The 27,067-nt window shown below is 42.0% G+C and overlaps 1 protein-coding gene across 7 annotated transcripts in view; it reads left to right on the forward strand.

Annotated features, from left to right (window-relative positions):
• LOC128687641 (exonuclease 3'-5' domain-containing protein 2) overlaps positions 1–27,067 on the forward strand; it is a 95,308-nt gene that overhangs the window by 53,615 nt on the left and 14,626 nt on the right. For all 7 annotated transcript variants that reach the window (XM_053775203.2, XM_053775199.2, XM_053775201.1 and 4 more), the window contains 2 exons: positions 12,841–13,047; positions 13,605–13,800. In XM_053775203.2, coding sequence (XP_053631178.1) covers positions 12,841–13,047; positions 13,605–13,800 — 403 coding nt within the window. The remainder of the gene's footprint in view (positions 1–12,840; positions 13,048–13,604; positions 13,801–27,067) is intronic.

The raw sequence follows: 27,067 nt of genomic DNA on the forward strand, positions 1-27,067 counted from the left end.
TTGCTACAAAGAATTCTTCAACACTTGTCCAACCTTTGGACGAAGACCTACTTAAACTAGTGGTTGGTTTCACTATGACCCCGCCTACTCCTGCTTCGCCTCACCTGACTACAGTATACAAGCCACATCTATAGCCCTATGCTGTACATTCTATAAGATTGATGGACTGAACACATCGACTCCAGGCTGAGGGACTGATTACCTCAAACTCCTCCTCTCCTTACACCTTTCTGCTTTGTATTGGACTGATGAAGCCACTGTGTGGCAAAACGTTTCCTGAATAAAGATTCCCATATGGTGCACAAGTGTCTCAATCTTCAACCTGTCAGTTTTTTAACCATTCATCACACAATGATGGGATAACAGTATATAAATCTGGGGTGGAAGTAAGGAAGGGTAGTGGTTGTCTGAGGATGGGTTCGAGGGAGGGTATGAAGGCTAGTGTGAGAGCATTAGGTCAGAGAGAAAAGGTAAGTAGTTTTTATGGCTACATATGCTATTGGAGTGTGAGCAAAGTATGCTTATGAAGGGATTCAGGGAAACTGGTTAACACTAGAGTCCTGGAGATAGGAAGTAGAGTGCCAACACTCTTTGGGAGGGATGACGATGTTGCAGTTGGAAGAGTCAGTATGTTTCTGGTAAGAGATTGATTGAATGAATGATGGTGAATATTTTTCCATTTGTCACCCTACCTCAGTGGGATGCAGCTGGTGTGTAAAATAATAAATTGCCAAGTTAAAGTTAGATTAGGTTAGAGACCACTAGGTTTTGAATAAGAAAAGTAATTATGATATACTTCAACTGCATTTGAAACAAACACAGTAGGGCCCTGCTTTATGGTGTTTTGCCTTAGAGTGTTCCGCTAATACGGTGATTTCAAATTATGACAAAAGGCAAGCCCCACCTGGTTTGTTTACATTATCTGTGAGCACATCTCTCTATTACGTCTGGAAATTTTCCAAAATTTCAAGTGTTTTAAAGTTCTTGCTTATTTTATACATACTCTAATAATTATACTTATGTGTACCTGTACCTAAATATACTTACACACTGTACTGGCATGCAGGTACACATTAAAATCTTTAAGAGTCTCTCTACTCTTGACACTACATAATCTCTTGGGCGCATTAAATTTATTTTATTTATTTATTTATTTATTTATTAATTTGAACATGATACAGAGAAGTACAAGGAATACAATTTTTAAAGTGTATATTACGTTAATATAGACATTTCCATTAATCCATCTATGATATTTTTTTCAAAATTATGTAATAAACACGCTACGTAACATATACATGATACATACACCCACATTATAAAAAATGACATAAATATGAGATTTGTTAACCAAGCGGTTTGTAGGAGTGTCAGAAGAATTACATTTTCTCTAGTCAAACACTGGTTACTTAATTGTAGAAAAATATTTCTTTATTATGCCTTCACTCTGTCTATAGCTATTCACGGCCCTCGTGGATTTAACGCTTCTTTTTTTATTATGATTATAGTAATAATAATAACTTGTAATAGTAATAATTTGTAATACAGTGGACCCCCAGTTATCGGCCATAATCCATTAGTGAAGGTCGGCTGATAACCGAAATGGCCGATAACCGAATTAATATTTCCCATAAGAATTAGTGGAAATAAAATTAATTCGTTCCCAACAAAAATGTTCATAAAAATTTTTTTTTTACAATTATGTAAGTATTACATACCTTTATTGAAGGCTAATGCTGACTTCTGGAAGATAAGGAGGAGGAAAGAGGGAGGAGTCAGTGCTTGGAAGGGGAATCCCTCTCTATGAAGACTTTAGGTAGCAAAGCCTTCTCTGGGGTTACTTCCCTTCTCTGCCTTTTAATGCCACTAGAACCAGCTTGAGAGTCACTGGACCCCTGTCTCACAAAATAACTGTCCAGAGTGCTCTGTTTCTGGTGTCTCTTTAAGATTTCCCTGAAGTGGGACAGACAGGGTTTTGTCACTAAACATGTTGCAGAAATGGCTTGTTTCAGCTTTGTCAGTGTGGTGTTTCTCTACAAAAGCTTACACCCTGGTCCACATTGCACACACCTCTTTAATCTCTGAAGAAGGCACCTCCTTCACTCCCTCTTCCTCCTCCTCTGAAGCAAGTTCCTCAGCTGCAATCTGTTGCTGTTCAAGTTGAAGCACTTGCAGCTCTTCAGTGGTAAGCTCTTCCTTGTGGTCCTCCACCAATTCTTCCACATCCTTACCACTCACCTCCATCCCCAGGAACTTCCCCAAAGACACAATAGAGTCCACAGGGTCAGGGTCACGGTGAGTCTCAAAACCTTCAAAATTCCTCTCTTGGACATAATCTGGCCACAGTTTTCTCCAAGCAGAGTTCAAAGTCCTGGAAGTCACTCCCTCCCAAGCCTTACCTATAAAGCTTATGCAATGGAGGATAGTAAAGTGATTCCTCCAGAGCTCTCTTAGGGTCAACTGAGTGTCCGAGGTCACTTGAAAGCACTTTTGAAACACTGCTTTTGTGTAGAGTTTTTTGAAGTTAAAAATGACCTGCTGGACCATGGGCTGGAGGAGAGGAGTGGCGTTAGGAGGCAAGAACTTCACTTTTATAAAACTGAAGTCCCTAAACACTTGGTCTTCCAAGTCTGGAGGATGTGCAGGAGCATTGCCCAGTAACAGGAGGCACTTGAGTGGCAGTTTCTTTTCCAGGCGGTATTTTTTCACACTTGGGCCAAACAAATCATTAACCCACTCTTTGAAAATTTGCCTTGTGACCCATGCCTTATGATTAGCTTTCCAGATCACACACAATCTATTCTTCATGACATTGTTTTTCTTAAACACACTGGGAATTTCTGAGTGATACACAAGTAAAGGCTTCACTTTGAAATCCCCACTAGCATTACCACACAACAAAAGAGTAAGCCTGTCTTTCATAGGCTTGTGTCCTGGCAGTGCCTTTTCCTCCTGGGTAATGTAGGTCCTCTTTGGCATTTTCTTCCAAATCAGACTTGTTTCGTCACAATTGAAAACTTGTTGGGGTTCGAATCCTTCAGCCTTTACATAGTGCTGGAATTTGTAAGCATACTTTTCAGCTGCACATTTGTCAGAACTTGCAGCCTCACCATGCCTTACAACACTGTGTAAATAAAAAAAAAAAGGCACAATACCGTGACTGGAACGATACACAAATAACCCGCACATAGAAGAGAGGAGCTTACGACGACGTTTCGGTCTGACTTGGACCATTTACAAAGTCACACTAACCAGAAGTGGAACACGACGGCTATATATATAGGCAGGAGGAGGAGGAGGAGGAGGTTAGGAGGAGGAGGAGGAGGTTAGGAGGAGGAGGAGGTTAGGAGGAGGTTAGGAGGAGGAGGAGGTTAGGAGGAGGAGGAGGAGGTTAGGAGGAGGAGGAGGTTAGAAGGAGGAGGAGGTTAGGAGGAGGAGGTTAGGAGGAGGAGGAGGAGGTTAGGAGGAGGAGGAGGTTAGGAGGAGGAGGAGGTTAGGAGGAGGAGGTTAGGAGGAGGAGGAGGTTAGGAGGAGGAGGAGGTTAGGAGGAGGAGGAGGTTAGGAGGAGGAGGAGGTTAGGAGGAGGAGGAGGAGGAGGAGGAGGAGGTTAGGAGGAGGAGGAGGTTAGGAGGAGGAGGAGGAGGAGGAGGTTAGGAGGAGGAGGTTAGGAGGAGGAGGAGGTTAGGAGGAGGAGGTTAGGAGGAGGAGGAGGAGGTTAGGAGGAAGAGGTTAGGAGGAGGAGGTTAGGAGGAGGAGGAGGAGGTTAGGAGGAGGACAAGGAGGAGGAGGAGGTTAGGAGGAGGAAGAGGAGGAGGAGGAAGAGGAGGAAGAGGAGGAGGAGGAGGTTAGGAGGAGGAGGAGGTTAGGAGGAGGAGGAGGTTAGGAGGAGGTTAGGAGGAGGAGGTTAGGAGGAGGAGGAGGTTAGGAGGAGGAGGAGGAGGTTAGGAGGAAGAGGTTAGGAGGAGGAGGTTAGGAGGAGGAGGAGGAGGTGGCGGCGGCAGTGGCAGTCAAATATAAAGACAGGGGAGCACTGCAAGGGAGCTAGGTGCCCACAGAGGGAGAGCAAGTGCACAGAGGTGGGGGGAAGGGGAAGTGATGAAATAAATAATGAAGGAACAGAAACACGCGACAGAAGAAAGACGAAAAAAAAAGGAAAGGGGAAGAGGGAGAAGAAGAAAAAGAAAAAATGAGGAATCGAGGTAAGTCATGGGTGTTCTGAAGTTTGGAGCATTTTACAATGTAGTGGGAGAGGAAGGCATCTACAGAGATGAAGCCAGGACTAAGATTCATACAAGGAAAGTTGTGTATTAGAGAGGATTCAACAAGACGGCAGCTGTTAAAGTTGGAAGTAGGGAAGACAGTTTTAGCAGAAGACCAGTCTATAGGATGGCTGTGATCTCTGACGTGACAGAATAGAGCACTGTTAGTGTCGGCAAGCCTAACACTATTTTTGTGCTCCCTAAGTCTGTCAGAAAGAGACTGGTCAGTTTCTCCAAAGTATTGAAGAGGACAGGAGGAGCAAGAAATAGAGTAGACACCAGGAACATCTGTGGAGGGAGGAGACGTATGAACGAGAGCACAAAAAATAGTGTTAGGCTTGCCGACACTAACAATGCTCTTTTCTGTCACGTCAGAGATCACAGCCATCCTATAGACTGGTCTTCTGCTAAAACTGTCTTCCCTACTTCCAACTTTAACCCTTTGACTGTTTCAGGCCCCTTTCTGAAACTGTCATTCTATGTCGCTCAATTTTTGAAAAAAAAAAAAATTATTTTTCTTATGAAATGATAGAGAATCTTTTCCCGATGGTAATGACACCAAAAGTTCGAAATTTGGTCGAAAACTCATGGAATTATGCTCCCGCGAAGTTAGCGGGAGCATTATTATTGCTTTCTATTTTGATTTTTTATTCATACAAAAAAATACAAAATTTACTGTTATGCAGACAACTGCATTATTGTAAAAATGGTATAAATAATATCAGTGCACTAGTGAAAGAATATTAGACTCCCCAGTTGATGTGTATTGGACGTGTGGTGTGATTTGTTTACTCCTGAACATTGGTAAAAATCGAACATTTCCGCTACTTTGAGCTCAGTTTCAAGGTCGTTTTCATCGTCAAAGTAATGAAAATCATCTCTATTTCTGTAATATGTTTTCCATTTTATCACCTAAGACCATGAAAACGCGAATACAATGATAAATACTATACGAAAATACACCTCAAAGTCGGCGTTTTATTCCAAAAAAACGATCAGTTTTTTTTTTCTCATTACGCAATGTGTGCTGCAGGATTTTTTTTATGTGGTGCACACTGACCACACAGACCCATTCTCTCACATGTGGGCCTACCAGCTTTCTCCCGCTTGATTTGAAGCCGCTAGAATTATTGAGTACAGTGGACCCCCGGTTAACGATTTTAATCCGTGCAAGAGGGCTCATCGTTATGCGAAATAATCGTTATGCGAATGAATTTTCCCCATAAGAAATAATGGAAATAAAATTAATCCGTGCAAGACGCCCAAAAGTATGAAAAAAATTTTTTTTTACCACATGAAATGTTAATTTTAATACACACAAACTGAAAAAGGCATGCACAATTAAATGACACTTACTTTTATTGAAGATCTGGTGATGATTGATGGGATGGGAGGAGGGGAGAGAGTGTGTTAGTGTTTAGAAGGGGAATCCCCTTCCATTAGGACTTGAGGTAGTAAGTCCTTTTCTGGGGTTACTTCCCTTCTTCTTTTAATGCCACTAGGGCCAGCTTCAGAGTCACTGGACTTCTTTCACACAAGATATCTGTCCATAGTGGCCTGTACCTCTCGTTCCTTTATGACTTGCCTAAAGTGTTTCACAACATTGTCAGTGTACAGGTTGCCAACACGGCTTGCAATAGCTGTGTGAGGGTGATTTTCATCCATGAAGGTTTGCACTTCAAGCCACTTAGCACAGATTTCCTTTATCTTTGTAGTAGGCAACTTCTTCAATTTCTCTCTCCCCTCCTCTGAACCAGTTTCCTCAGGTCTGGCCTCTTGCTCTTGAAGTTGATCTATCAGCTCATCAGTGGTTAGTTCTTCATTGTCCTCCTCCACCAACTCTTCCACATCCTCCCCACTAACCTCCAACCCCAAGGACTTTCCCAATGCCACAATGGATTCCTCAACTGGCACAGGATTCTCAGGGTTAGCCTCAAACCATTCAAAATCCCTTTTGTCTACACATTCTGGCCACAGTTTCTTCCAAGCAGAGTTCAAGGTCCTCTTAGTCACTTCCTCCCAAGCCTTACCTATAAGGTTTACACAATTGAGGATATTAAAGTGATCTCTCCAAAACTCTCTTAGAGTCAGTTGAGTTTCTGAGGTCATTACAAAGCACCTTTCAAACAGAGCTTTTGTGTACAGTTTCTTGAAGTTGGAAATAACCTGCTGGTCCATGGGCTGCAGGAGAGGAGTGGTATTAGGAGGCAAAAACTTCACCTTAATGAAGCTCATGTCCCCATAAAGTCGCTCTGCCACGTCTGTAGGATGACCAGGGGCATTGTCTAACACCAGGAGGCACTTAAGTTCTAATTTCTTTTCAGTTAGGTAATTTTTCACATTGGGGGCAAATGCATGGTGTAACCAGTTATAGAAAAATTCCCTAGTGACCCATGCCTTACTGTTTGCCCTCCACAGCACACACAAATTATCCTTGAGGACATTCTTTTGCCTGAACGCTCTGGGAGTTTCAGAGTGATACACTAATAAAGGCTTCACTTTGCAATCACCAGTAGCATTGGCACACATCAACAAAGTAAGCCTGTCTTTCATAGGCTTATGTCCTGGGAGTGCCTTTTCCTCCTGAGTAATGTAGGTCCTGCTTGGCATTTTCTTCCAGAACAGGCCTGTTTCATCACAATTAAACACTTGTTCAGGTTTCAGTCCTTCAGTTTCTATGTACTCCTTGAATTCCTGCACATATTTTTCAGCCGCTTTGTGGTCCGAACTGGCAGCCTCACCATGCCTTATCACACTATGGATGCCACTACGCTTCTTAAATCTCTCAAACCAACCTTTGCTGGCCTTAAATTCACTCACATCATCACTAGTTGCAGGCATTTTTTTAATTAAATCCTCATGCAACTTCCTAGCCTTTTCACATATGATCGCTTGAGAGATGCTATCTCCTGCTATCTGTTTTTCATTTATCCACACCAATAAGAGTCTCTCAACATCTTCCATCACTTGCGATCTTTGTTTCGAAAACACAGTTGAACCTTTGGCAAGAACAGCTTCCTTGATTGTCTTTCTGGTGCCCACAATAGTAGCGATGGTTGATTGGGGTTTCTTGTACAGCTTGACTAGGTCGGCTATACGCACTCCACTTTCATACTTATCAATTATCTCTTTCTTCATCTCTATAGTAATTCTTACCCTTTGAGGTGTAGGGTTGGCACTAGAAGCTTTCTTGGGGCCCATGGTCACTTATTTTCCAGAAACAGCACCGAAAATACTGTAATAATACGAAATATTCCGAGTGTATGCTTGGATGTTACCGCGGAGGCTGGCTGGTAAACAATGGGACGGGGCGGCACATGTGAGGCTGGCTGAGGGCACATTGGACGCGTCTCGGACGAAAATCGGTAAGCGGGTTTTTAATCGGTATGCGCGGCAAAAATTTTGCGATAAAAGTAATCGTTATGCGGAAAAATCGCTATGTGATGCCATCGTTATGCGGGGGTCCACTGTATATATACGTCAGAAACGTTGGCTCATAAGACGTATTTATACGTCGAAAACAGTCAAAGGGTTAACAGTCGCCGTCTTGTTGACCTCTCTAATACACAACTTTCCTTGTATGAATCTTAGTCCTGGCTTCGTCTCTGTAGATGCTTTCCTCTCCCACTACATTGTAAAATGCTCCAAACTTAAGAACACCCGTGACTTAACCTGATTCCTCATTTTTTCTTTTTTTTTTCTTCTCCCTCTTCCCCTTTCCTCTTTTTTTTTTTCGTCTTCTGTCGCGTGTTTCTGTTCCTTCATTATTTATTTCATCACTTCCCCTTCCCCCCACCTCTGTGCACTTGCTCTCCCTCTGTGGGCACCTAGCTCCCTTGCAGTGCTCCCCTGTCTTTATATTTGACTCGCTCCTCCTCCTTAGTTTCCCCCCACTACTACTACTACTACTGCTACTACTACTACTACTACTACTACTACTACTACTACTGCTGCTGCTGCTGCTGCTGCTGCTGCTGCTGCTGCTGCTGCCGCTGCCGCTGCCGCTGCCGCTGCCGCTGCCGCTGCCGCTGCCGCCGCCGCCGCCGCCGCCGCCGCCGCCGCCGCCGCCGCCGCCTCCTCCTCCTCCTACTCCTCCTCCTCCTGCCTATATATAGCCGTCGTGTTCCACTTCTGGTTAGTGTGACTTTGTAAATGGTCCAAGTCGGACCGAAACGTCGTCGTAAGCTCCTCTCTTCTATGTGCAGGTTATTTGTGTAACACTGTGTATGCCACTACACTTCTTAAATCTATCAAACCATCCTTTGCTGGCCCTAAATTCACAAACTGCAGCACTTATTCCAGGCATTTTCTTGGCAAGATCCTCATGCAACTGCTTTGCCTTCTCACAAATACAGTGGACCCCCGCATAACGTTGGCATCGCATAGTGTTAAATCCGCATAGCGATACATTTTATCGCTAAAATTTTGCCTCGCATAGTGTTAAAAAATTCGCTCAATGCGATTCGTCCGAGACACGTCCATGCAGCCTGAGCTAGCCTCACTTGTTCTGCCAGTGGCATTGTTTACAAGCCAGCCTCCGTGGTAACATTTAAGCATACAATCGGAACATTTCATATTATTACAGCCTTTTTATAGTGATTTCACCTGAAAAATAAGTACCCATGGGCCCCAAGAAAGCTAGTGCTAACCCTGTGGTAAAAAGGGTGAGAAATACTGTCATACCACAGTCAGCTGCTGCTGCACCACGGTCAGCAGTTGCTGGACCAGTCAGCTGTTGCTGGATCAGTCAGCTGCTGCTGCACCATGATCAGCTGTTGCTGGACCAGTCAGCCGTTGCTGGATCAGTCAGCTGCTGCTGCACCACGGTCAGCTGTTGTTGGACCAGTCAGCTGTTGCTGGATCAGTCAGCTGCTGTTGCACCACGGTCAGCTGTTACTGGACCAGTCAGCTGTTGCTGCACCACAGCTGCTGCTGCACCATGGTCAGCTGTTGCTGCACCACAGCTGCTGCTGCACTATGGTCAGCTGTTGCTGCACCACAGCTGCTGCTGCACCATGGTCAGCTGTTGCTGCACTACAGCTGCTGCTGCATCATGGTCAGCTGTTGCTGCACCAGAGCTGCTGCTGCACCATGGTCAGCTGTTGCTGCACCACAGTCAGCTGTATTACTCGAAGATGTGGAGAGTGTGTTGTTGGTGTGGCTCAACGTGAAACAATTACCGAGAAACGATTAACCCCGGAGGGTTAGCCACCCAGATAACCCAAGAAAGTCAGTGCATCATCGAGGACTGTAACTTATTTCCATTGGGGTCCTTAATCTTGTCCCCCAGGATGCAACCCACAGCAGTTGACTAACACCCAGGTGAACAGGAAAAAATGCCTGGAACTAGTGGTCATATTGGCGAGGTTAGTGGGGAGGATGTGGAAGAGTTGGTGGAGGAGGACAATGAAGAACTAACCACTGATGAGCTGCTAGATCATCTTCAACAATAAGTGGCCACACCTGAGGAAACTGCTCCAGAGGAGGGGATAGAGAAATTGAAGAAGTTGCCTACTTCAAAGATTAAGGAAATGTGTGCAATGTGGCTTAAAGCACAAACCTTTTTTGATGAAAATCACCCTCACACAACTATTGAAAGCCATGCTGGTGACTGTTACACTGACAATGTTGTGAAACACTTTAGGAAAGTCATAAAGGAACAAGAGGTACAGGCCTCTATGGACAGATATGTTGTGTGACAGAGGTCCAGTGACTCTGAAGCTGGTCCTAGTGGCATTAAAAGAAGAAGGGAAGTAACCCCGGAAAAGGACTTGACACCTCAAGTCCTAATGGAAGGGGATTCCCCTTCTAAACACTAAGACCATCCACAGTCTCCCCTCCTCCCATCCCATCAATCATCACCAGATCTTCAATAAAGGTAAGTGTCATGTAACTGTGCATGTCTTCTTCAGTTTGTGTGTATTAAAATTAATATTTCATGTGGTAAAAAAATTTTTTTTTTCATACTTTTGGGTGTCTTGCACGGATTAATTTGATTTCCATTATTTCTTATGGGGAAAATTAATTTGCATAACGATAATTTCGCATAACTATGAGCTCTCAGGAACGGATTAATAGCGCTATGCGAGGGTCCACTGTATTAGACTCCACTACACTGTCTCCCACTAATTCTTTTTCCTTAATCCTCAATAATAATAACTTTTCCATCTCTTCCATTATTGGTGTCCTTTGTTTAGTTAGAAAAGCTACTCTTTTTGCAACATTAGCATCTTTGATTTGTTCTTTCTTTGCCAGGATGGATGTAATTGTTGATTTATTCTTGCTGTACATCCTGGCAAGTTCCATCACCTTCATACCACTCTCAAACTTTTCGATCACTTCACGCTTAAATTCCATGGTGTTTCTCACTTTCTTTACCACAGGAACTTTACTAGGAACTTTCTTTGGAGCCATGGTTACTTATTTCACAGTTGCACTGCAAGAAAAACCACTAAAAAGAATGGTAAACAAGTGAAAAGTTTGGATGTATGAGCACAAGCCTCCTCAGCCACCGAGAGAGAAAGCCAAACTGAAGCGCAAGCTGCTTCAGCCGGCGGATGGACGCGTACAAAACCGCTGATAACCGAGTGAACGGCCGATAACCGGGTGCCGAAAACCCCGCCAATAACCGAGTTGGCCAATAACCAAACTGGCCGATAACTGGGGGTCCACTGTAATAATAATAATAATAATAATAATAATTTGTCAGAGCATCATTCCTTCTAAAAATGATGTTACATGAGAATGGAAGTGTTGGTCTGTATTTATTCTACTGTACCACTGTGGAGGCAACTTGTACACAGTGTAAGGTGTTTGTATGAACATGTATCAGCCATAACCAAATGCATTGGCTTACACAAGTACTCTGCAGCTCTGTCCTCTTACTCGTTCTCTCTCTCTTGTTTTTTTTCATTTTTATCTCGTTTACTCACCTCTCACCCTACTTTAAGACTACAAATATTTTAAGGTAAGTAATGGGTGTACTGTACAGTGGACCCCCGGTTAACGATTTTAATCCGTGCAAGAGGGCTCATCGTTATGCGAAATAATCGTTATGCGAATGAATTTTCCCCATAAGAAATAATGGAAATAAAATTAATCCGTGCAAGACGCCCAAAAGTATGAAAAAAATTTTTTTTTACCACATGAAATGTTAATTTTAATACACACAAACTGAAAAAGGCATGCACAATTACATGACACTTACTTTTATTGAAGATCTGGTGATGATTGATGGGATGGGAGGAGGGGAGAGCATTATCTTCTTACTGTTTAGAAGGGGAATCCCCTTCCATTAGGACTTGAGGTAGCAAGTCCTTTTCTGGGGTTACTTCCCTTCTTCTTTTAATGCCACTAGGACCAGCTTGAGAGTCACTGGACCTCTGTCGCACAACAAATCTGTCCATAGAGCTCTGTACCTCCCGTTCCTTCAAGACTTTCCTAAAATGGGCCATAACATTGTCATTGAAATAGTCACAAGCACGGCTTGCAACAGCTGTGTCAGGGTGATTTTCATCTATAAAGGTTTGCAGTTCAACCCACTCTGCACACATTTCCTTAATCTTTGAAGTAGGCACAATGGATTCCACAACTGGCATAGGCTTCTCAGGGTTAGCCCCAAACCCTTCAAAATCTTTCTTAATTTCCATACTAATTCTCACCCTTTTTACCACAGGGTTGGCACTAGAAGCTTTCTTGGGGCCCATGGTCACTTATTTTCCAGAAACAGCACCGAAAATACTGTAATAATACGAAATATTCCGAGTGTATGCTTGGATGTTACCGCGGAGGCTGGCTGGTAAACAATGGGACGGAGCGGCACATGTGAGGCTGGCTGAGGGCACATTGGACGCGTCTCGGACGAAAATCGGTATGCGGGTTTTTAATCGGTATGCGCGGCAAAAATTTTGCGATAAAAGTAATCGTTATGCGGAAAAATCGCTATGCGATGCCATCGTTATGCGGGGGTCCACTGTATATGCATTTTATCGCTCTAGGGCGCTTTAAATGTCGTATTAGGTGGGGTGGCCAGGGAAGCTACCATACCTACCACACCTGACTTCCTACAGTAATTACTACTCACCTTTTGCCCTACATTAAGACTACAAATATTTTGAGGTAAATAATGAGTGTACTCTGTGTGTATTTTACTTTTTATTGTTTCTTAATGCCTAGTTCTATTGTTAACTTAATATATGTTAATGTAAACTTTGTTATCTGGCAAATGGTGTTCTGCTTTACAGTGATGTTTGCTTTGCAGTGGTAACCTAGAACCTAACCTGCTATATAAGTGTGGGGCCCTACTGTACAGTAAATACAAGCATTAAAAGCAAGATTAATACAAAGACTTTACTTTTTTTCCAAATTCAGTAAAATACAAATAACTTTTCTGTATTTGCAAATATAAATACAGGTAAGTACTTGGCCCTATCCCTGAAGGAAGCTAATGTAAAACAGTCTAATGAGAGTAATAAGTGGAATAACTAATAGGAGCTATGTACTGGTTGTTGCTAGTGGTTGATTTTTAAAGTTCTCAGTTATCTTTATGAGCACACTGTACAAAATAATGTCTTTAAAACAGGTTCGGGGTTGTGTTGACTTGCGTTACCTTGTGCAGCAGTGCCAGGAGTCTGAAGTATCTTGTGCAAGTAAACCAGCAAGAGGAGGAAAGTCAGCAGGTGGCATGGGGCTGAACTCTCTAGCACAGAAGTACCTTGATCGTACCTTGGATAAGGACTGGCGTGTCAGAGCCAGTGACTGGGAGGCTGAAACCCTCACCAAAAGGCAGGTATGAAACAGAATCCAGTGCATTGTATGGATGGTGTGTTATGCTCATACTGGCAAATAGTATTTGTCAGCAAATGAAAAGATCATGTAACTTTCTAAATTGCCAGCTAAGTACAAGATGTTAATTTTAATAAGGAATTAAGACTGCAACAAAAAAAAAAATCAGATTATATGGCAATAGTTTCTTTATAATAAGCTATTGCTTAACACGTTCAGGAAGAAAAAATGTGAAAAGAAGTTGCCTTATGAAAGAGGTAAGCAGCTGTGGAAAGTACGTGAATCTTCCAGTGCTGGTTGTGGCGCTAAATGACCCAAACGTTTAGCAGTTTTTTGTGAATATTATAATAATAGTGTTGTTTATGTGATTGTAAAACAGGAAAATACTTCTTAATAAGAGTACTTTATGAGGTCTTTAAGTGTCATTCAGTGACCTGGGTGCTGCAAGAAATATTTTTTTCAAGCAATTTTGCTTTATTTGCTGAATGATTTTCTCTAGAAATTTGGTGATTTAAGAGATGCTTCTCTTTAGCACTTCATCTCAAGCTGTTTTGTTTATAGGAGAGGTATGCTGCTGAAGATGCTCTGGTGGGTGTTCATATTTTGATGGTATTGATGGAGAGACTGTGGGTGTCATGCCCTCCACTTGTCCCTTTCTTGCCACCAACAGCATGGCATCAACACCTGGCCACAGCTGTCCACTACATCTGCCAAGGGTTAATTGATGTTAGGTTCTCCAACAAGCAACAAGATGCAGGTATATTTACTTTTGAGACTATTGAGTTAGTTCACTGTATCTTCAAGAGGTCAAGGTGTTTACCTTAAGTTAATTTATTTTTATACATTATATATAATTTTCCTCTCTACATCTCCTATTTGGTAATCAGTTTCTCTCGCTGTATATACATATACAGTATATTTTTGCATATACAGGTATATGCAATGCTAAAAATTTATTTTGTTTTATATTTGCATTTTTTAACATTAACCTCTCTACCACATGAAAGTGGATAATGGAGTACCATGAGTTGATCCAGGTAATAGGATGAGTGAAAGGAGGACAGGGGTGAGAGGTATGCTTTCACTCCCCAAAATACCATTTTTACACAGCTTTTGCTATAACTCAGAGGGTATACTTACAGTCCCCACTTCATCGTCAATGTTAAAATGTGAGGAAACTGTAAATAATGTTTATGTATGAATGTTTTATCACTGGGAGCTGTATAACCCTTACAGGTTTAGCATTCATTATCAAACATAACAATATCACCCTTTGAGTCACAAGTACTGGCTGTGTCTGTCACATGAGGGAGAGAGAGAGAGTTAGCCAGTGGTGATGTCATATTACCTAACATCCTACTTTACAATATCAGTGCATTCCTGCAATAATAATCAGTACCATAGTGTCGTATAAACTTATGTATTCTGCAGTAACTTTCCCACATTTTATATTTTTCTTTACTATACTGCTTGGCTCCCACCAAGGTAGGGCAACCTAAAAAAAAGTAAACATGTTCAGTCTCATTCAGTAATTATTGGACCAAAAGTGTGTGGACATCACAGTTCAGTTAACCCTACAGACTGCAACATCCTCGCCCCTCCAAAGCATAAAGCTTAGAGTTTATACTTCCTAGCTCCAAGACTCAAGTCTGGCTAACTGATATCCTGTATCCCTTCGTAAATGTTACCTTGCACACACTCAAACAGCATGTCTAAAAAAAACACTCATTTCACTCTAACATGCTTATATATATACACACACACATACACCTGCTGAATGCTAAAGTCCTTACCACTTAAAACTTCTTCCACCTCCTCTCTCCACCCATTTCTGGGATTACTCCTACCTGTCCTACCATCAGTTTATGCACCCACTGGTCTTCTCCATCCTTTCTGAACAAACAAACTTTAGCAGTACCTCCACTGCCCTCTGAATTATGCCTTTAATTTTACACCCTCTTCTAATTTATACCCTCCTAATTCTCTATATAATATTCATACCATATATTGGTCTCAAATATGACATCTCTGCTGCCTCCAGCCTCCTCACTGCAACATTGACAGACTATGCCTCACACTTTTATAAACATATTGCTACCACTGTACTCTGGTAAGTTGCCACTTTTCCTTCCTTGATAAACTTTTCTTTCAACAGGTGTTTCATCATTTCATCTACCTTCCTCCCTTTACCTATTCTATGGTCTGTCTTGGCTTTCATAGACCCATCTGCCGACACACAACCCTCCCAAATGTTTAAATATATCTACTTCCTTCACCTATTTTTACAGGAAAGCTTTCATTGCCTTGACTTTATTTTAATTCTCGTCTTGCTCTTTTCTATGTTTATTTTTAATTTCTGTTTTTCTACACACCCTCCCAGACTCCTCCACTAACCTTTGCAATTTCTGTTAAGAATCTGACATAAGTACTGTCATTGGCAAAGAGAAACTATGACAACTCCCACTGCATAACAAATTCATTAGGTGTCCATTAAGAGTTTGCCTGGTTTTTTCTTATTCCTTCATGATTTTATTTTGTTCATAATTTGAGAATGCCTCATCCAGTTGGCTTTAACCCTTTCAGGGTTGGTGCCATACTAGTACTAGTTCGGCTTATGCACCAGGGTTGGTGCCGTACTAGTACAGTGGACCCCCGCATAACGATGGCATCGCATAGCGATTTTTCCGCATAACGATTACTTTTATCGCAAAATTTTTGCCGCGCATACCGATTAAAAACCCGCATACCGATTTTCGTCCGAGACGCGTCCAATGTGCCCTCAGCCAGCCTCACATGTGCCGCTCCGTCCCATTGTTTACCAGCCAGCCTCCGCGGTAACATCCAAGCATACACTCGGAATATTTCGTATTATTACAGTGTTTTCGGTGCTGTTTCTGGAAAATAAGTGACCATGGGCCCCAAGAAAGCTTCTAGTGCCAACCCTGTGGTAAAAAGGGTGAGAATTAGTATGGAAATTAAGAAAGATTTTGAAGGGTTTGGGGCTAACCCTGAGAAGCCTATGCCAGTTGTGGAATCCATTGTGCCTACTTCAAAGATTAAGGAAATGTGTGCACAGTGGGTTGAACTGCAAACCTTTATAGATGAAAATCACCCTGACACAGCTGTTGCAAGCCGTGCTGGTGACTATTTCAATGACAATGTTATGGCCCATTTTAGGAAAGTCTTGAAGGAACGGGAGGTACAGAGCTCTATGGACAGATTTGTTGTGCGACAGAGGTCCAGTGACTCTCAAGCTGGTCCTAGTGGCATTAAAAGAAGAAGGGAAGTAACCCCAGAAAAGGACTTGCTACCTCAAGTCCTAATGGAAGGGGATTCCCCTTCTAAACAGTAAGAAGATAATGCTCTCCCCTCCTCCCATCCCATCAATCATCACCAGATCTTCAATAAAAGTAAGTGTCATGTAATTGTGCATGCCTTTTTCAGTTTGTGTGTATTAAAATTAACATTTCATGTGGTAAAAAAAATTTTTTTTCATACTTTTGGGCGTCTTGCACGGATTAATTTTATTTCCATTATTTCTTATGGGGAAAATTCATTCGCATAACGATTATTTCGCATAACGATGAGCCCTCTTGCACGGATTAAAATCGTTAACCGGGGGTCCACTGTACATGTAAATTCTAGTGGCCTCAAATTAAGCGGGAAACAGTTGGTGCGCCTAGATGTGAGAGAATGGATCTCCATGGTCAGTGTGTGCAGTACAAAAAAAATCGGGGACCCAGTGGTGCATTGTGGGAAAGCCATTTTATTACACCTTGTTCACCATATCTAACGCTAAGAAACTCCTCACTCCTCGGCTAATTGGGGCTTTTTGTTCCCAAGTGACAGTTCAAACACAGATGGAAATGTCAGTGAAGATGAATTTCATGGTTTTGAGGAGTTTGGGACCAAAAGCAATGCCCAGGAAACCTGAGGGAAGGAAGGATTAAGTAAGGTAGGAAGAAAGAGAGGAAGGAAGGAAGAAATGAGAGGACGAAAGGAAGAGATGAGAGGAAGGAGGGAAGGAAGGAAGGAGACCATCAACCTAGGATAACCCAAAAATTTCAGATGGTGACTTATTTCCATGTGGGTTGGTGGGGTGAAGAGGAAGTTGACAGGCAGTGAGGGTGGTGAGTGATGGCGTTATTTGTCATTGTGATGCTAATTATGCCGGTGATTCAGCATATATACAAGTCCACCCCCACACAACAACTACGAGCTTTACCGAAGCTGTAACAGTTCTGGGAAGTGTCCAGTGACTTTATATGTGTATATATGTGATAGAAAAATAGTAATAAACAACATTTTTTATTGTTGGTTTGTGTAAACATGTTTTTTAAACAATATAATGACCGTTTGTGCGGTTATTGTGTAACATACAACGAGTGAATATACATTCAATATACCTTATATTGGTCTCACAGGCCATAAAATTACTTGAGTGAAGAAAGAAAGAAAGGAAGGAAGAAGTAAGGAAGGAAGGAGGGAAGATAGGTAGGTAGGAAGAGATGAGTGGAAGGAAGGAAGGGGGGAAGGTAGGTAGGAAGAGATGAGAGGAAGGAAGGAAGGTAGGTAGGAAGAGATGAGAGGATGGAAGGAAAGAAGGAAGATACTAGGTTTGTGGGGAGGAAGGGATGTGTTGTGGAAGGCAGTGAGGGTTGGTGAGTGGTGGTATGATGCATCATTGTGACACAAGACACACTGGTGACTTAGCATATTTACAAGTCCACCCACACACTAATACAAGCTTTCAGAACCTCTTGTAGTTACAGGAACCTGTCCAGTGACTCTATATGTGTATTTTTTTTTTCCAACAAACCGGCCATATCCAACCAAGGCAGGGTGGCCCCCCCCCCAAAAAAAAAAACAAAGTTTCTCTTTTTAAATTTAGTAATTTATACAGGAGAAGGGGTTACTAGCCCCTTGCTCCAGGCATTTTAGTTGCCTCTTACAACACACATAGCTTACGGAGGAAGAATTCTGTTCCACTTCCCCATGGAGATAAGAGGAAATAAACAAAAACAAGAACTAGTAAGAAAACAGAAGAAAACCCAGAGGGGTGTGTATATATATGCTTGTACAAGTATGTGTAGTGTGATCTAAGTGTAAGTAGAAGTAGCAAGACATACTTGAAACCTTGCATGTTCATGAGACAGAAAAATGGACACCAGCAATGCTACCATCATGTAAAACAATTACAGGCTTTTGTTTTACACTCACTTGGCAGGACGGTAGTACCTCCCTGGGCGGTTGCTGTCTACCAACCTACTACCTATAATATGTGTATATATATATGATAGAAAAATAATAAACATTTTTTATTGTTGGTTTGTGTAAACATGTTTTGTAAAGAATATAATGATAGCAAAGTTTGTACTGTTATTGTGTAGTATACAATGAGTGAATATATACCAAATAGTCTTTGTATTGGTCTCAGAGGCCATAAAAGTTACTTGAAAAAATAAAATATTAAAAATAAAAGAAAAAGTAGAAAAAACAAAATAAACTATTACTGGGTGACCGGCAGTCAGCGATGTTGCTGTATATGGTTCAATTTCTGTCAACTTCATGCCTCCATATCTCCGTAAGTATTGAATGCAAACAAATTTTTTTTGGCCTATAATACTCACAAAAAAAACTATCATTTCATAAGAAAATTTTTTTTTATTTTTGAATATTTTTCAACCCGGAGAACAAGTTTGGGAGAGGGCCTGTCGACCCTGAAAGGGTTAAATTTTCAACACTTGTGTTGGAACAATTGGCATGTTTACGTGCCCTATCACCAAAGATGTTGAATCCATTCTCGGCATCTTGGAATGACTGGGATAACTTCCAAAATCCTCAGTGATGTAGTAGCTTCAAACGTTCAAAAAAGGTGCCTCAAAAATATGACATTGGTAGAAAGTGAAATTCAAATATGTAGGTGCAGATTTGAAGGTATGTGTAAAATAGTCTGAAATTTTTATTCCTGTTAAATCACATACTGTAAATAAATTTCAGGTTACCTCTTCTGAACATCTTTATTATTTAACCGCTAAGTGGTCCAAACGTATATATATGTGTTCTTACGCATAGCGCCCCGAACGTATATACCTTTTATTTTTCCTGCCTCCAAATTTGGCACGATTGGCCTGAGATGCCTGGTCAGCATAGAATTGGTCTTAACACTCGGTGTGCACAGTATTAAAAAAATCTGGGACCACTTAGTACCCTGTGGGAGCGACAGTTAAATTGAGCGCCAGCTAGAGCAAACAGTGCGGCAAACACCAAGGATTCACTGATGTAATGTCATATTAACACTTCTCTTTTAAGAGGAAAGTGATGTTAACCCCAAGTTTAGGGTCTGTTGATCTCTCTCTCTGTCTATCTGCCTCTGTCTATCTGTCTCTATCTGGCACTGTCTTTGTCTATCTGTCTCTGTCTATCTGTCTGTGTCTGTATCTGTCTTTCTCTGGCTTTGTCTATCTGTCTCTGTCTATCTCTTTCAATCTGTCTTTGTCTATCTGTCTCACAGGTACACATAAATATAAGTATACATAGTATAAATTACCTAGGATAACCCAAAAATCCAGACAAATTGCTATACACTGCTCGAAGATGTGAGTGAAGGTGATGACACAGTCTTGTGGCTCTCTATGAGACAGAGAGCTAGATGGATAGACAGACAGGGAGCTTGACAGACAGACAAATAGACAGAAATATTTGTGTACCAGCAAAAACAAAGGGAGGGGGATGGTCATCTAATCTTTTCTTATCAGCTGCACCCTCCCCCATCCTCGTGTATGCTCATGCTCATCAAACTTCAGCTCTTATCAGATGTTATCTTCCCTTATCATGCCACTGTCAGGGGTGGACTTTGTTTTTCATGCTTCAAGGCAACTTATTATTATTACCTATTATGTATTATTATTATTTTTTTTTAACAAGTCGGCCATCTCCCACTGAGGCAGGGTGACCCAAAAAGAAAGAAAATCCCCAAAAAGAAAATACTTTCATCATCATTCAACACTTTCACCTCACTCACACATAATCACTGTTTTTGCAGAGGTGCTCACAACACAACAGTTCAGAAGCATACCAAACCATACCCCGGCCGGGATTGAACCCGCGGTCAGAGAGTCTCAAAACTCCAGCCCGTCGCGTTAGCCACTAGACCAGCTAGCCACAATAAGATTAGTCCAACTAGGTATATTTCTACACCATAGGAAGGTTAGCACAGGCACCACTGTGACCACAAATGCAAGTTTTTACAGACGAATCTCCAGCTAGCGTGGCCGTGACGAACTCTAGCTCAAGTCCCTTCACTGCCGTCAACATGACTCACGAAATCGTAATGACACGATTGCAAACAAACCATACCCCGGCCGGGATTGAACCCGCGGTCTAGTGGCTAACGCGACGGGCTGGAGTTTTGAGACTCTCTGACCGCGGGTTCAATCCCGGCTGGGGTATGGTTTGTTTGCAATCGTGTCATTACGATTTCATGAGTCATGTTGACGGCAGTGAAGGGACTTGAGCTAGAGTTCGTCACAGCCACTCTAGCTGGAGATTCGTTGGTAAAAACTTGCATTTGTGGTCACAGTGGTGCCTGTGCTAACCTTCCTATGGTGTAGAAATATACCTAGTTGGACGAATCTTATTGTGGCTAGCTGGTCTAGTGGCTAACGCGACGAGCTGGAGTTTTGAGACTCTCTGACCGCGGGTTCAATCCCGGCCGGGGTATGGTTTGTTTGCAATCGTGTCATTACGATTTCGTGAGTCAGTTTAGAAGCATATACGTATAAAGATACACAACATATCCCTCCAAACTGCTAATATCCCGAACCCCTCCTTTAGAGTGCAGGCATTGTACTTCCCATTTCCAGGACTCAAGTCCGGCTATACAAAAATAACCGGTTTCCCTGAATCCCTTCACTAAATATTACCCTGCTCACACTCCAACAGATCGTCAGGTCCCAAATACCATTCGTCTCCATTCACTCCTATCGAACACGCTCGTGCACACCTGCTGGAAGTCCAAGCCCCTCGCCCATAAAACCTCCCTAACCCCTTCCTTCCAACCTTTTCGAGGACGACTCCTACCCCACCTTCCTTCCCCAACAAATTTATACGCTCTCCATGTCATTCTACTTTGATCCATTCTCTCTAAATGACCAAACCACCTCAACAACCCCTCTTCAGCTCTCTGACTAATACTTCTATTAACTCCACACCTTCTCCTAATTTCCACTTTTCGAATTTTCTGCATAATATTTACACCACACATTGCCCTTAGACAGGACATCTCCACTGCCTCCAACCACCTCCTCGCTGCTGCATTCACAGCCCCAGCTTCACACCCATATAAGAGTGTTGGTACTACTATACTTTCATGCATTCCCTTCTTTGCCTCCATAGATAACGTTTTTTTGTCTCCACATATACCTCAACGCACCACTCACCTTTTTTCCCTCATCAATTCTATGATTAACCTCATCCTTCATAAATCCATCTGCCGACACGTCAACTCCCAAATATCTGAAAACATTCACTTCTTCCATACTCCTCCTCCCCAATTTAATACCAATTTTTCTTTATCTAAATCATTTGATACCCTCACCACCTTACTCTTTTCTATGTTCACTTTCAGCTTTCTACCTTTACACACACTCCCAAACTCATCCGATACCTTTGCAATTTTTCTTTAGAATCTCCCACAAGCACAGTATCATCAGCAAAAAACAACTGTGTCAATTCCCATTTTGTATTTAATTCCCCATAATTTAATCCCACCCCTCTCCTGAACACCCTAGCATTTACTTCTTTTACAACCCGATCTATAAATATATTAAACAACCATGGTGACATTACACATCCCTGTCTAAGACCTACTTTTACTGGGAAGTAGTCTCCCTCTCTTCTACACACCCTAACCTGAGCCTCACTATCCTCATAAAAACTCTTTACAGCATTTAGTAACTTACCACCTATTCCATATACTTGCAACATCTGCCACATTGCTCCCCTATCCACTTTATCATATGCCTTTTCTAAATCCAGAAATGCAATAAAAACTTCCCTACCTTTATCTAAATACTGTTCACATACATGCTTCAATGTAAACACTTGGTCTACACATCCCCTACCCACTTGGAAACCTCCTTGCTCATCCGCAATCCTACATTCTGTCTTACCTCTAATTCTTTCAATTATAACCCTACAGTACACTTTTCCTGGTATACTCAGTAAACTTATTCCTCTATAATTTTTACAATCTCTTTTGTCCTCCTTCCTTTTATATAAAGGGACTATACATGCTCTCTGCCAATCCCTAGGTACCTTCCTCTCTTTGATACATTTATTAAACAAAAATACCAACCATTCCAACACTATATATCCCCCTGCTTTTAACATTTCTGTCATGATCCCGTCAGTTCGAGCTGCTTTACCCCCTTTCATTCTACGTAATGCCTCACGCACCTCCCCACACTCACATCCTGTTCTTCTTCACTCCTAGAAGATGGTATACCTCCCTGGCCAGTGCATGAAATTACCGCTTCCCTTTCTTTGTCGACATTTAAAAGTACCTCAAAATATTATCGCCATCTACCCAAAACCTCCATCTCCCCATCTACTAACTCCCCTACTCTGTTTTTAACTGACAAATCCATTCATTCTCTAGGCTTAACTTGTTTAACTCACTCCAAAATTTTTTCTTATTTTCATTAAAATTCCTTGACAGTGCCTCCCCCACTCTCATCTGCTCTCCTTTTGCACTCTCTCACCACTCTCTTCACCTTTCTTTTACTCTCCATAAACGTACTCTACTCTTCTTATAACACTTCTGCTTTGTAAAAACCTCTCATACGCTAACTTTTTCTCTTTTATCACACCCTTTACTTCATCATTCCACCAATTACTCCTCTTTCCTCCTGCACCCACCCTCCTATAACCACAAACTTCTGCCCCACATTCTAATACTGCATTTTTAAAACTATTCCAACCCTCTTCAACCCCTCCCCCCCCACTACTCATACTTGCACCAGCCCACCTTTCTGCCAATAGTTGCTTATATCTCACCTGAACTTCCTCCTCCCTTAGTTAATACACTTTCACCTCCCTCTTACTTGTTGTTGCCATTTTCCTCTTTTCCCATCTACCTCTTTAACTGTAGCTACAACTAAATAATGATCTGATGTATCAGTTGCCCCTCTATAAATGTGTACATCCTGGAGCCTACCCATCAACCTTTTATCCACCAATACATAATCTAATAAACTACTTTCATTACATGCTACATCATACCTTGTATATTTATTTATCCTCTTTTTCATAAAATATGTATTACTTATTACCAAATCTCTTTCTACACATAGCTCAATTAAAGGCTCCCCATTTACATTTACCCCTGGCACCCCAAATTTACCTACTACTCCCTCCATAACATTTTTACCCACTTTAGCATTGAAATCCCCAACCACCATTACTCTCACACTTGATTCAAAACTCCCCACGCATTCACTCAACATTTCCCAAAATCTCTCTCTCTCCTCTACACTTCTCTCTTCTCCAGGTGCATACACGCTTATTATAACCCATTTTTCACATCCAATCTTTATTTTACTCCACATAATCCTTGAATTAATACATTTATAGTCCCTCTTTTCCTGCCATAGCTTATCCTTCAACATTATTGCTACTCCTTCTTTAGCTCTAACTCTGTTTGAAACCCCTGACCTAATCCCATTTATTCCTCTCCACTGAAACTCTCCCACCCCTTTCAGCTTTGTTTCACTTAAAGCCAGGACATCCAGCTTCTTTTCATTCATAACATCCACAATCATCTCTTTCTTATCATTTGCACAACATCCACACACATTCAGACTTCCCACTTTGACAATTTTCTTCTTCTTATTCTTTTTAGTAATTATTACAGGAAAAGGGGTTACTAGCCCATTGTTCCCGGCATTTTAGTTGACTTTTACAACATGCATGGCTTACGGAGGAAAGATTCTTATTCCACTTTCCCATGGATATAAAAGGAAAAGTAATAAGACCAAGAACTATTAAGATAAAATCAAAGAAAACTCAGATGAGTGTGTATAAATAAACGTGTACATGTATGTGTAGTGTGACCTAAGTGTAAGTAGAAGTAGCAAGACATACCTGTAATCTTGCATATTTATGAGACAGACAAAAGACACCAGTAATCCTACCATCATGTAAAACAATTACAGGCTTTTGTTTCACACTCACTTGGCAGGACAGTAGTACCTCCCTGGGTGGTTGCATCATCATCATCATCATCATCCTCCTCATCCTCCTCCTCATCCTCCTCCTCATCCTCCCTCCCTCCTCCCTCCCTCCTCCTCCCTCCCTCCCTCCTCCTCCCTCCCTCCTCCTCCCTCCCTCCCTCCTCCTCCCTCCCTCCTCCTCCTTCCCTCCTCCTCCCTCCCTCCTCCTCTCTCCCTCCTCCTCCCTCCCTCCTCCTCCCTCCTCCTCCCTCCCTCCCTCCCTCCCTCCCTCCCTCCCTCCCTCCCTCCCTCCTCCCTCCTCCTCCCTCCTCCTCCTCCCTCCTCCTCCTCCTCCTCCCTCATCCTCCTCCTCCCTCCTCCTTCCTCCTCCCTCCTCCTCCCTCCCTCCCTCCCTCCCTCCCTCCCTCCAAACTCCCTCCCTCCTCCTACTCCCTCCCTCCTTCCTCCCTCCCAACTCCCTCCCAACTCCCTCCCTCCTCCCTCCCTCCCTCCTCCCTCTTTCCTCCCTCCCTGATGCATCTTATGGCTAGGATGGCCATAAGATGCAATAATACACAGTTTAAAACTGGGCTCTTATACAGATGCATCAGACTGTCTTAAATGTGGTGCCACACCGAGGAATTAGGGCCTATTTTTCCTGCAGTTTCTGAAGGTTGAACCAGAGTTTTCCTCAGAATTATGTGGAATGAATATCTGTGGCTGTCTTTTTCTTGTTATCACAGATGCCTCCCTCTTTAAATGAATTTATTTTAATGAACCCCGTTTCCTTTACATAACTTCTAGAAGTCTCCCCTCTATATGTTACGGTTTTCTCTAGTAACTTTAAATGGATACATTGTCCCGTGGAGGCTATGGTTGCCAGTGACTTCTACAGCACTGACAATTATATTGTATTTAACCTATATGGTTAAATACAACATAATTGCCGGTAAACGGTCCACACGTATATATATACATTCTTGCCTCTTACTGCTAGGATACTTGGTTGGGATAGAATGGGTCTTAACACTCGGTGTGTGTCGTATTAAAAAAATCTGGGACCACTTAGTACCTTGTGGGAGCACCAGTTAAACTGAGCACCAAAATCAGCATGGCAAACACCAAGGATTCACTGATGTCATGTCATATTAGCACTCCCCTTTTAAGAGGAAAGTGATGTTGCCCCCAAGTTTAGTGGCTTTGAGGTGGAAGTGGCCACAAGTGGTCAAGGAAATATCGAAAACCTCGATAATAACCCATGTGCAACATTTGTGCAACACCCTTTCAGAATGTCTTATAACCTATGCCCTAAGTAAAGAGAAACAATTCTGGAATGTATATTAAGTGTTTGGCTGACTGGCTGGCCGGCTGCTGGCTCTATCTACGTATGTCTGTCTGTATATATGTCTATCTCTGTCTGTCTGTCTCTATCTATATCTGTCTCTGTCTATCTCTTTCTCTGTCTCACAGGTAAACATAAATACAATTATACATAGTGTAAATTACCTAGGATAACCCAAAAAATCCAGACAAAGTGCTAAACTGTGTTTGTAGATATAATGCATAAGAATACCTGTTGGTTCACAATGGCTCTCTGAGACAGAGAAAGAGACAAGCAGAGAGACAGAAAGAGAGACAAGCAGACAGAGAGATAGATTAGCAGAGACAGAGATGCCGACCTCATCAAATGTCACCCCTTATCTCATCACTGCATCCTCCCTGGCACTCATCAAATGTCACCCCTTATCTCATCTTATCACTGCACCCTCCCGTGGGCTCATCAAATGTTACCACTTATCACTGCACCCTTGCATATGCATACCTTGTCACTGACATGTGTCTTACATCATGCTTCAATGGAACTTCTTTTTCTTCTACTTCATTCTCCTTCCTTCTTCTTCCTTCTTCTTTTTCCTTCTTCTTTTTCCTTCTTCCTTCTTCTTCTTATAATATACCCCACATATCCCAAACATTGCTGGGACCTATAAATACTTTGTATATATTCCTAGACAATAGTAAATGACCAAAGCAGGTGTAAATATCCACCTGTCAGTTTGTGACAATTTGAGTACAATTTCAGTACTTAATATTAGTGTCTGAACAAAGATTGGTTATGAATGACAAGAACTACTATAAATTGTAATTATCAGGACATAAAAATTATATAAAATAATTTAAAAATGAGAAAAAAAGGTATATCGGCAACACTTCTGCAAGAGGCAGGACTCTCAGTCAGGTGAGCATTAAGTGCCAAATTCACAGCCTCATATCTTGGTAAATACTGACCCTAATTCTTTCATTTTAATCCTATAACTCCTAGAAAAATGTTCTCTTTATTTCTATATAAAAAAAGATTTTTTTTTTTTTTTTTTTTTTCAAAATATTTGGCATGAGAATGTATACAGTGGAACCCTGGTTATCGGCCAGTTTGGTTATTGGCCAACTCGGTTATTGATGGCATTTTTGGCACCCAGTTATTGGCCGTTCGCTCGGTTATCGGCCGTTTTCGATGCGTCCATCTTCCGGCTTCAGTTTGGCTTTGTCTCTCGGTGGCTGAGGAAGCTTCTGCTCATACATCCAAACATTTTGCTTGTTTACCGTTGTTTTTAGTGGTTTTTCTTGCAGAGCAACTGTGAAATAAGTAACCATGGCTCCAAAGAAAGTTCCTAGTAAAGTTCCTGTGGTAAAGAAAGTGAGAAACACCATGGAATTTAAGCGTGAAGTGATCGAAAAGTTTGAGAGTGGTATGAAGGTGATGGAACTTGCCAGGATGTACAGCAAGAATAAATCAACAATTACATCCCTCCTGGC

This window comes from Cherax quadricarinatus, chromosome 11 (assembly GCF_038502225.1).
Source record: "Cherax quadricarinatus isolate ZL_2023a chromosome 11, ASM3850222v1, whole genome shotgun sequence".
NCBI classification, from domain to species: domain Eukaryota; kingdom Metazoa; phylum Arthropoda; class Malacostraca; order Decapoda; family Parastacidae; genus Cherax; species Cherax quadricarinatus.